This window comes from Polyodon spathula, chromosome 28, assembly GCF_017654505.1.
Source record: "Polyodon spathula isolate WHYD16114869_AA chromosome 28, ASM1765450v1, whole genome shotgun sequence".
NCBI lineage: Eukaryota > Metazoa > Chordata > Actinopteri > Acipenseriformes > Polyodontidae > Polyodon > Polyodon spathula.
This window is the reverse complement of record NC_054561.1, coordinates 4,662,941-4,674,007: the sequence shown is the minus strand read 5'-3', so window position 1 is coordinate 4,674,007 and position 11,067 is coordinate 4,662,941. Positions and strand designations below refer to the sequence as shown.

Sequence of the window (11,067 nt, the reverse complement as noted above, 5' to 3'; positions counted from 1 at the left end):
TGGGGAATAATAGCCATTTTCTATACTTTTGAGGCATACGCAATTAAGAAATAACACTTAGTACCCAGGAACAAAAAAAAAAAAAAAAAATTGTTACACAGTGTTATTAAACCCTTCCTTTGTACCACAAGATCCAAAAAATCCAAACACAAAATAAAATGTGAAACAGAGTATTAGGGTGTTGTTTGTAAAATGGATAAGGGCGTCTGCTAAGAAATAAATAATTATAGGAAACTTCCTGCTTCCTGCTTATAGGAAACTGTAGATTGTTGTTTGTATCATAGCTAAATGAATAGCTTGTTTTAATGAAGCATTACAAGCACACATAAACAAGCATAACACTCAGAAGTAAAATGTTTACATTTTACAACATATTACTCCTTTGCTGTCTGATAATAAATCATTTTCAAATGAAGTGACAGCAATTCCTAATCTTCTGCATTGATGTCTCTGATATTGTTCTCTCAGAGCTTGGCACCCTGTAGAGATTTACAGCAACCATCTACCATGTATATTCCACATGTACCTATACCATATCACCCTACTGGACATGTTGTAGCTTATACTTAGAGTAGAATCCATCTATCCTTTTAAAGATGCTTGCAGTCATTCTGAGAGGTTTTTATTGCAGTTATTAAAATATTCCTTTCTCTTGATCTTCAATTCTATTTACCTGCCATAGACTAGATCAGCCAGAGTTTCTCTATAGAAGCAAGAGCCAGCACCCTCTAGTGATCTGCCACTTTGGAATGAGTTTCCTTTAGTTTTTCAGGTAACCATTGGTATGTAGTAGAAGGTGCTGGTGCAAATTAATGTAAAGACCCCTTGGTTGATCTAGCCTGCCTATTAAATGTATATGGCAGGCAACTAGAACTGAAGGACAGATCCTGAACCCCTGAAGGGAACAGTAACAAAATAAGAACATTTAATTTGATGCTACTGTAAAGAATTTAGCCAATACGACAGGAGGGAATAAAGGCAAGGGCTCTAAAGATTGAGCTACACCAGGCTTCTGGGATCAATTTCAGTGACAGTACTGTGCAGAGTAAGTCATATCATGGTAGTTTGGAGAAATCCAAGTTGAGCACTGCAGGTGATGTACACTAGGAGAGAGAACTCCTGGCTGGTTTGTGTAAGGCAAGCTGTTCATGTTATCCCCCCACCCTGGCCCCCTGAACGCCCCCCTTTCCCAAAACTGTCCCAGTGATACAATTGATCCAGTGGACACATTTCAAAATGCACATCGGTAAAGTAATTCCTCATTCCTGACAAGGATGCTCTCCATAAATCCACTTGGCCTCTCCTTTTCCCCATATTTCTTCATATGTAGCTACATTTTCATCCTGTCCAATTTCCAAGCCCTGTAAAATATCAGTACAAGTGCAGGGGATTTAAAAATAATTAGTTGCACCTTAACAAAATCTTTATTTGCAGTACAATTCACATTATTTTTGAGACTTCTAAAAGTCTACCATAGACTAACTGATAACAAACAGAAACAAGCGTTTGACATGTTAAACATGGTTAAATAAGGTACCTCGTAAGTATGTTCTTCGTCAACTTCTCCATTGTATGATTCTGCATCATCCTGAAAGGTAAATAACCGATTTAAGCATATTTGTTCTGTTAATACTGACGTGTTTAATATTATATGTAAAGGCTTTGATATTGAGATTGTAATTTAATTGTGTCACACTTTTATTTTTCAAATTTTTATTTACCATTTTAGACATGGAAGTTTCCAGTTGGGGAAAAAAAAAAAAAAAGGCATGATAGGATATGGTTTGTTATCCGGTACCAAGTGTTAAGAAATTCAAATGTTTAATATCGCAAGAGCCAATGAGATAATTAAAAAAAAAAAAAAAAAGTCAAACCCAGCTGCAAAGTTGGGGCCATCCCCATGTGAACCCAGGCCTCCCGAGGTGACAGTTTCTGTATTAGCCCACTCTAACACCAAACCACAAGGATAAACATATTTAAAGACACCACGAGTCAACAGGGTTATGTGCTTTTACCTTGCATAGATTCAGTAGAAATGGAGCACAACAGCAGGCTATCAGGAGAAAGCCCTGTATCAGAATGATTGCATCCTTCATTGTGTTCTGACTGGTGATTTCTTCTGGTTGAATACGAGCTTAAACATAAATTAATTAACATCTTGTATTAATAAATTGCATTAGTATTTTACTATTAGTTAGGGGATTGATTTTTACTGATGAATTCCTGGGTTATCTGAAATGATCAATCAGTTCTTTTAAAATTTTTGACACAGAATTCTAAGAAAACACCTTATAAAGTTAGATAGGGCTTCAGTAGTAAATGTGTTTTACATTGTTTATGCTATACTGTATCCTATATGTTCTGGTAACATCTGTTATCTTATTAACATATTTCAAATTAATAAATAAACCCATAAGGAAAGAAACATATCTTTTTAATATATTTTCTATAAATGGGAAACATGTTAAATATATGAATAATATATTTATAACCTTGTCATATATTTTCAACATATAAAATAAATATATGGCTCTGTGGCAAAGTGCCCGCCCCATATGTATATAGTATGTGTGCGCTGTTATTATATATTGCATTATTATTATTACTGTTGCAGCCTGGACAAAAGCCGCCACCATTATGTTTTATTGTTTTCTGGGTTTTTAGAACCTCATAAAGATGCGTGACTGTCGGCTACTAATAAGATAATAACTAGCTAGTTAACACCTCGGCCAGAATATAAAAGAGCTGCAGATTGGCTGCATGGGGCGGAGAGTAGTTGAGAGGAGAAACGGGAGCGAGAGAGAAAACAAAAAAGTAATGAAAGTAAGAAGGAAACTGAAAGCAGGATCAGTGAAGGCTACTGCCCAGCCTGACCTGCTTATTAGATTTATATTTTTTGTTCGTGACTTGTTTTGTTTATTATTTTATTTTGCTCTGTGAGCATCCAGTGCCCAGAAGAGGGGAGCACGAGCATCCAACGCCCAGACGGGGTGGAGCACGAGCGTCCAAAGCCCAAGGAGGAGCTGTTCCCACCTCCACTGCATGAGGGAGAACTTCCTCTGCCTCCCCTGCCTCCACCACCAGGAGGAGAGCAGCAGGAGCTGCCTTTGTCTCCACCGCCAGAAGGAGAGCTGCAGGAACTTCCTCCTCCTCCACCACAAAGAGAAGAGGAGCAGAAGCTACCTCTGCTTCCACCTCCACCACCTCCACCAGCAGAGAGTGAATACCTGCTGGTATCGCATCCACCACTGTGGGAGGACTGTTTGCTGCTCCCACCTCTACCAGCAGAGGGTGAAAACCTGCTGGTATCGCATCCACCGCTGTGGGAGGACTGTTTGCTGCTCCCACCTCCAACACCAGAGGACCTGGAGCTACCTCCACCAGAGGAGCTGCAGCTGAGTTTGCCACTGCCTGGGGATGCCTTCACATCAGCGCCTGGGGATTCCTTCACGTCACCGCCCGGGAATGCCTTTACGTCACCGCCCGGGGAAGCCTGCCTCGCTCCACCCAAGGATGCCTGCCATGCATTTCCTTGGGTTGCCTGCTGCTCCACCTCCCCTGGGGTTGCCTGCTGCTCTGCATCACGTAGGGTTGCCTGTGCTGTGCATTGCCTGGGGAGGCACCAGTTACAGAGTACGAGGGAGAAGTGGAGCTCCTGCTGCTGCCTTCATGGCAAGGGGCTCCCCTCCCAAGTTCACCTTCGCCAGGGGTCACTGCCACTCCGCTTCGCCTGGGGTCGCTGCCAGCCCTGCATTGCAGCAGGAAATACTGTGGCTGGAGCTCTATAAAGGGGAGCTACAGGCCACAAGGGGGGGGGGGGGGGGGGGGGGGGGGGTCAGGAGACCAGCTCCCCCTGCAGCAGTTTCGCTGCTGGAGATCGTGAGGCTGGAATCCCACCAGGGGGAGCTGACGGCTACAGAGATGGGGGAAGAGGTCAGGAGACCATCTCCCTAGCAACACTTTGGCTGTGGGAGATACTGTGGCCAGAGCCTCAGAAGAGGGAGCTGCTGGCTATGAAGAAAGGGGGGGGGTTCAGGAGACCACTCGCAAGGGAACCGTTCAGCTGCTGGGATTGCCTTGGCCAGAGGAGTGTGTGCGGTCAGCTTGGCCTCTACATCTGTTGGGGTGGGAGGTCCTCCACCACCTTAAGCCCATTGCTGCCCCTGTTCCTAGGCCAGGACTCAGAACCGAGACTTTGGGACTAAGGGGGGGAGGTGGCACGTTATAATAATAATGAAGATAATAACAATAATAATTATAACCGTATTCTAAAGTTTGGAAAAGTCTTTGTTCAGTTTATATTGTTTATTTGAGATCTTCTCTGCTGCCCTGTTGCATTAGCTGGTAGCCGGCAGGAAACATGAAGTGGGGCCTTTAGCTTTAATTGTGTACCGGCTTTCAGTGTCCATTGAGTTTGTCTGAGGAAAATAATATTTAAAAAAAAAAAAAAAACTTCATAGTGTCTTTCAATAAATGTTAAATATTTATTTCCTTCCCCACAGGAAACCAATAGATAAATTAATAAAGTGAGGGTGAAATTGTGCTAATTAAGCAGGACCAGAGGCTGTTGTACCTGCTTAGAATTATTGTCTGATACATTGGCCAGCAAACCAATGCATGTGTGAGAGAACCAATGCATATGCCAGCAAACCAATACATATGCCAGCAAACCAATAGATTTGCCAGCAAACCAATACATACGCTAACTAACCAATACATATGCCAGCAAATCAATACATATGCCAGCAAACCAATAGATATGCCAGCAAACCAATGACCTGGTCCAACATAGGACCACAAAAGGTTAATTGAAAGTGATTTTTTCTTTCTTTATTTACATTTTAACTGGAAACTAGGAATACGCTACACTGAAGGTACTTAGTTGCAATCGCGTATGTTAGGAATATATTTGTGGAAATGGCCGGGTTGGGTATGCAAATATTTAAAATGTCTCAGGCTCGGGTAGGGTTTGGATCAGGTTTTAAATTTAGGCCTGAACAGACCTCTAGAGGTGAGGTCTCCCTCAATTTTTTAGCCCTAGCTAGTTGTAATGGGATTCCTGACAGTTACATTCAAGGTTGCCTTGGCTGAGCCTTGTGGCATTCAAGTTGGTCTGCAATATTGCCTTGCGAAAGCTTTGGTATTTCTACCCATGGTTACATTTTTGTACTTAATAGAGAAAAGGTTCCCTGAAATAGAAATTAAACCATTAACCTTCACGGTTGCTGCTCTATGGTTGCAGCATTCCTGAAGGAAAAACGATGATGAGATTGGTGTGTACAGTCTGTTTATGCACTCAGGGGCGGGCATGACTGCGTCACAGGCTCTGACGAACAGTCTTTGTTAGTGGTTGCTTTTATTTTCCCCTTTATATATTCTGGTTATGTAAGACAACCTTTTGAAAATGTGGGTATATTTACCATGTACTTTTAGCTCCGTCCCTGAACCATATTTGGTATCGTTATTGACTTGGATATCGCAGTAGTAAATTCCACTGTCAGCTCTTTTGACTGTTGGAATAGTAATAAAAAACTTGTGTATCATTGATCTGCTATCTGACTCCTTGATTGCAGCTGCGCTTTCATACGAATACAACTCCTTGCCGATTTTTGAACGTTTCCACCATTTCACTTCCACTGCATCTGGAGAGTCAGTCTTGCAGAAAAGAAACACTGTGGTTCCGCTTTTTATTCCCAGGAAACGTGGTGATTGCACAACATTGAAGCCTGCTTCAGAAACAAATGAGAAACACACCATCAGTCATTAAAACAGGCATGGTATTCCATCCAAATATAAAGTCATATTTCATGCCCCATTCAAGAAGCAAGACAACAGCGAGGTTAAGCATTAGAATACTTATATAAGTGAATGGTAGGATAGGTGTGGCCCAGGATCTCACTCTTCGATCTCAATAGATTAGGTACATCATCTGAGTACCAAATTTGGTGATGAACCCCCAACCCCCGGTAGAGATCATTTTTTCTGTGTTTTTGGGACAAAAACCAGACAATTTTTTGTCAAAAAGGGGCATGTGTGACACCCTGCCAAAATGGTATGGTGTAGATCAAATCTTATATATAACATAATCTGAGGAACACTTCTAGTTTAGATGGAACACATTCTTCAGTTATTTGAACTCAAAAAGTCCCAAAACAGCTAAAAAAAATACTCTTTGTGCCTTTTGACCTCTGATAATGTCACATGATCATATACCCAACACTGTGATAGCACTTTTAAGTAAATACAATGTGTAACTCTAGTTACTGTCATTTGTCTTACCACCCAACTTTTTAAAATATTAATTTCAGGTAGATTACATGAAAAACAGCCTATATTGTTTTATTTTACCACATTGCCAATGACATACCCACTGTAGAAGGATGTATTAGGACCCTGTCTGTCCCAAAAATACAGAAAAAATCTCTACCAGGGTTTGAACTTTTTCAAGATTTAGCTCTTTTTTAATTCAGATTATAGACTAGAAAGGAGCCACCCTCCTAAGAGGTGAGATCTTTGACAGCTGCCACAGGTCGATCAAAGGAGATGTATCTGCAAAGGAGACAGTGGGAAGGAGGAGGACAGAAACATATTTGATGTTTGTACAGCAAGCCAAATCTTTAACATGATCTGGTAAACCAATGAGAAAAGAAGGGTCTGCCATCGTACTTCTACAATAGTGACAAGCCTTTCATTATTGTTTGACTCTTACCTTGAGCTCTAATGACATTTACAGACATAGGACACCATGAACTAAAGTGCAATTTAACACATAAAATTACTTTATTTTTTATTTTTACTAAAATCACCCCTGCAAAAGTAACAGCAAGTTGTTTACAGTTTGCAGCTACTTGTTTTTCACTTCCAGCCTTCATTAACCCTTTACCAGCTGGTACAATGGACCCAGTTTCATGTGTTATCTTTATTTGCTAATAATTTCTCAGAAATGTAATTATGTAACCTTTAAGCCTTCAGCTGGTACAACGTCATGGCAGGTGTGAAACCGAACCCATAGTTTACAAGCAGAAGAACAGTCATATCTAGCATCACACTTAACATATGAAACCAAACATATTCATTGAGATTGCGTTCAAAATATAAGTGTTATTTATTATGTGAGCCTGCAGGTTGATGACACTTATCTTATGACACTTTAGGTGGTAGGAGAAAAAGTGATTAAGAAATGAATCACTGAAAATTGATTATTTAATTTTATTTTTAACCACTTGCAAGAGGAATTTGGAAGAAAAAATAAGAGACTTTTTTTTTTTTTTACCATTATTGGACATATATGCATAATATATTGACAACTTAAATGGAACTTTAAAAAAACAAAACCTACAGCCATTTATCAAATGTATGTATGTCTTCTACCTTTAGAATATTTCAAAGTGCAGTAGTTTTACTTCCTTTTTATAACAGATGGACAGGAAGTCACCACAAAAGTTTGATCAGGGCACAAACGAACAAAACAGTTGATTGCTAGCAATATGTATTTCGGATTATTGTGTGTGGTTTTTAACATCCTGGTTAAATACTGTAAACCTCAGTTTATAGATGCAGGCTCTATTTTTATCAATTAAGTTATAATTATAATTTTAAATTCCTAAAGCCTCATGTAAATGTCTGGTCTGGTTTACACTAGGCAATTATAATGGCAATTTTTCGGTTCTGCACTTGTCAACTTTTAAGTGCAATTCTGCATTCAACTATTACCAGCCATTTCATGTGAATTCATCATGGCAGCACATTGATGGTAGAGGGCACAGCCAAAAAACATGACATCATAGCATGAAATATTTCCAGCAATATTGCATCTCTTGCCAGTAGCCGTGCTCAGTTTTTCACACTTGGCAATTTGTGTTCTGGCAATCATTACTGTTAACTGGCAAGCTGATCTTATTAAATGTAACCCTGTTGTATCTTGTTTCCAAGATTCTCTCTGACCCCTGCTACTACATTCAGGAAAGCAAAACGGATCATTAAGACTTTTTTTTGTTTTGTTTTTTTTTTGTTCAGGAAATGCTAGATACTAATGTAAGAGATGAAACTGTTCACTGCACACTGGAGTTGGTCCATGCCCTGGTTTTTAATACATACTTGATTATTATACTGGAGCTGTCACTGGAGTCAATGCTCAGACGAGCTGTATGTTCTGATCAGTGTTACAAGTATATGGATAAGAATACTCCGCTGTTTGAACTTGTAACATGTGTCCTTGCTTCTTTACAATGGCTGCAAGATCCTTCAACTCATTTACAAGGCCTTCCATACCTTGGGTTACTAATCCTGCCTAAGACTGAACTGACTCAGGGCTACGTACCTCCAACACTAGAACTCCTTGCGCTTTTACATTTTGCATGTCTAACATTGTGCATTAATTAATCTTAATCAGTCTTTTTTTATTCTGTAAAGTATCTAGCCATGGCTCCATCCACAAAAGCCAATTATATAGGTTGATGCAAGACTACTTTTCCACTGCTGTAAAAAATGATATAATGTGTAAAAATGCAGTTTAAAGGTGAACATGATTATGGACTTGCACATGCACAGGTGACATCACAAAACAGATGGGATACGGTTCTCTTTCTAGTATTTATAGTTCTTAACCAAGGTTTATTAATACAATGAGTCTGCATTTGCATATGCATGTTTCTTTGCAAACACTTACAAGGCATTTAATCCCATGCAATGTTCAGCTATATTTTTCTAAAATAAATAGCAAACCGGTAATGTTGTAAAACTAGCTATAAACATTTCCTTTTTTCTTTCTTCTAGTGGTGCAAACCATGTAGAAAGTGTGTTTATTGCTTATAACCCAAAGAATAAAATTAATTCAGCAGTATAAACCTAGCAAGAAACAACACAGATGCAAGAAGGACCAGTTTAATTATTAATGATAGTTTTTTGATGCATTTATACCTATACAATTGCTTTATTTAGCTTGGTTCTTGCACCAAGAAACTCTCCTTAAAATATATTCGTCCTTAAATCTTAATTTTCCTTTTGTGATTAAGCTTTCCAAAATACCTAATTATGTCAGTACACAAAACAAATCACACTGCTTTTAACTTATTGGTTCTAAATCTGCAGACTAGTTATGATGGAAAGCTAGTGCAAAGTATTTTATTAATCTGAACAAATGCACTTACTTGATAAATTAGACAGCTGGAAAACAAAACATCCGAAGACTAGGCAACCGCGTAAACCAAAGAATGCCATCACCTTTCTCAAGGTATCTTTCAAACCTTCAATCTTATTCTTCAGAAGTGGGCAAAAACACTGTGTACCCCCTGCTGTGACTGTTTCTGCAAGGCACAGTGATCATATTCGATATGCTTGGTTTGCACTTCCTGTGAGTTAAAGTTAGCTACAGTTGGGACTGTCCCAGGACACTGATAATCATCTATCTTTTAATAAACGCAGAATTTTAGTTTTTATAGTTTTATGTTCTGCAGCAATACAATAATATGACACCAGATTTTTTACTTTGTACAGTAATTCTTAAATAAACGTTTCGACCAGAAGGCTTTCTCAATGTCTTCTTCAACTTTAAAATGATGGATCGAGAGTTTTGCTGATATTTTTTTTGTCCCATGTGGGGTCACAGGATAAGTATAGGCCTCACCTGAATTAAAGTGAAAATAAATAACAAAAAAAAAGATAAGAGACTTGTTATTCTAATAAAAGTTTTGACCTCTTAAATATCTGTGACATTTCTGATTGGTTGTGAGTTCACTATTTTTAAAAATATATTTATTCTCTGTTGCTTAATCTAACTGACTGCCACGTTGTTTCCTGGTAATATTGTGACATGCTGACTCCACTTGCTTCCGTACATGAAGAAGATGAGGGCAACAGAATTGAAAGGACACAATATCACATGATTTTTCAAGACCAGGAAGTAAAATACACCCCCTCACTATACTGCGGATTCGAATATATCGCGGTCCTGGAGTTGGCTCTCCATTTTTACTGTCTAACTGCGTATGCTTTAGCTGCAATATACACAGGCATTTACAATTACTGTTCATTTCATTTTGTACTGCACATCACAAACAACAATATACAAAACAATTAAAAACAAAGCATTACTATCGTACTGTTATCATATACACACGTATCGCACAATAACACAAAGCAAATTAAATATCCACTTGCTGAAGTGGTTTTTATTTTAGACAACGAGGTGTTCACGTGTGGCAGCAATGCACTAGCAAAAGCCACAAGGCAGTGATGTCAGCTCCCTAGCAACAAGCCTCCTATGTTTGGAATGGATTATTTCAATGCAGCGGGTTTATGCATTTGAGAAAGGAGAGGAAGACTCATGAAATTAATTGGAGACTGAAGTTGATAACCGTCCGCTATATGAATTAAAACGGTGTGCTGCTTTTTATATGAAAAATGAGAAAACACCTGATAACACTAGGGAGTGGTTGTACAGTATTTGTTAGCCTATATGTTTTTCTATGGGTCTCTCGCTATATTGCAGCCCTAGATATATAGCGGATTTATATTGGACCCTGACACCCGTGATATATCAAGTGGGTGGTATAAATTTATGTTAAGATTAGCTTAGATCATACTTGAGCTTTAACCTTGCTAAACCTGCTAACATTTTTCCTTTTTTAATTTTTTTTATAATTCTGATTTCATGGTTAAAGTGATTTTAGGTTGTGCATTACTATAATTTTGAAAATAGCAAAACAAAGTGGCTAGCAAGAGGTGTTGGCTCCTACATCCTGCTGCAACTTCATGTATAAACCTGCCCATTGTGTGCAGTGATGCAGTGTGCCAGGCTGTAAAGAGATCAGTAATAGAATGATTAAGGAGATCATTTACACAGATTATGCAAAGAGAGCCCTGTGTATGCAGAGATAAGAACACAGAACTACTAATCTGGAAAGTGTCATGTTTGTAAAGTCAGATACAAAGTGCTCTAAACCAAAGTAGAAGTATGGAGCTTACTATAAAAGTCAGCCTATGCAAATCTGTTTTACCGTGCATTGAAAAGCTACAACATTGAACCCAAATGGAGAAACTTTCAGTTGTATGTGGTTTTGTTTGACA

The 11,067-nt window shown here is 38.9% G+C and overlaps 1 protein-coding gene across 2 annotated transcripts; it reads right to left on the bottom strand.

The window, feature by feature from the left end:
* Nucleotides 1-207: 207 nt before the first annotated feature.
* LOC121301823 (B-cell antigen receptor complex-associated protein beta chain-like) lies at nucleotides 208-9,302 on the bottom strand. 2 transcript variants are annotated; one of them, XM_041231433.1, is made up of 5 exons: nucleotides 9,150-9,302; nucleotides 5,421-5,729; nucleotides 2,016-2,134; nucleotides 1,538-1,588; nucleotides 208-1,361 (listed from the first exon to the last, which is right to left on the bottom strand). In XM_041231433.1, exons 1-5 carry the CDS (start codon nucleotides 9,217-9,219, stop codon nucleotides 1,260-1,262), a joined length of 651 nt encoding a protein of 216 aa, XP_041087367.1. In that variant the 5' UTR covers nucleotides 9,220-9,302; the 3' UTR covers nucleotides 208-1,259. The 2 variants fall into 2 exon arrangements, with proteins under 2 accessions (XP_041087367.1, XP_041087368.1); XM_041231434.1 differs by having other exon boundaries at nucleotides 5,421-5,726.
* Nucleotides 9,303-11,067: the final 1,765 nt, after the last annotated feature.

What these genes read in the sequence shown, in the direction of transcription:
- LOC121301823 (XM_041231433.1), bottom strand. Translation starts at nt 9,219, where the DNA reads ATGGCATTCTTTGGTTTACGCGGTTGCCTAGTCTTCGGATGTTTTGTT. An exon ending in CCAGCTGTCTAATTTATCAA is followed by an intron (nt 5,730 to 9,149) that starts GTAAGTGCATTT and finishes TTGTTTCTGAAG; the next exon opens with CAGGCTTCAATGTTGTGCAA. An exon ending in ACGAAGAACATACTTACGAG is followed by an intron (nt 1,362 to 1,537) that starts GTACCTTATTTA and finishes GATATTTTACAG; the next exon opens with GGCTTGGAAATTGGACAGGA.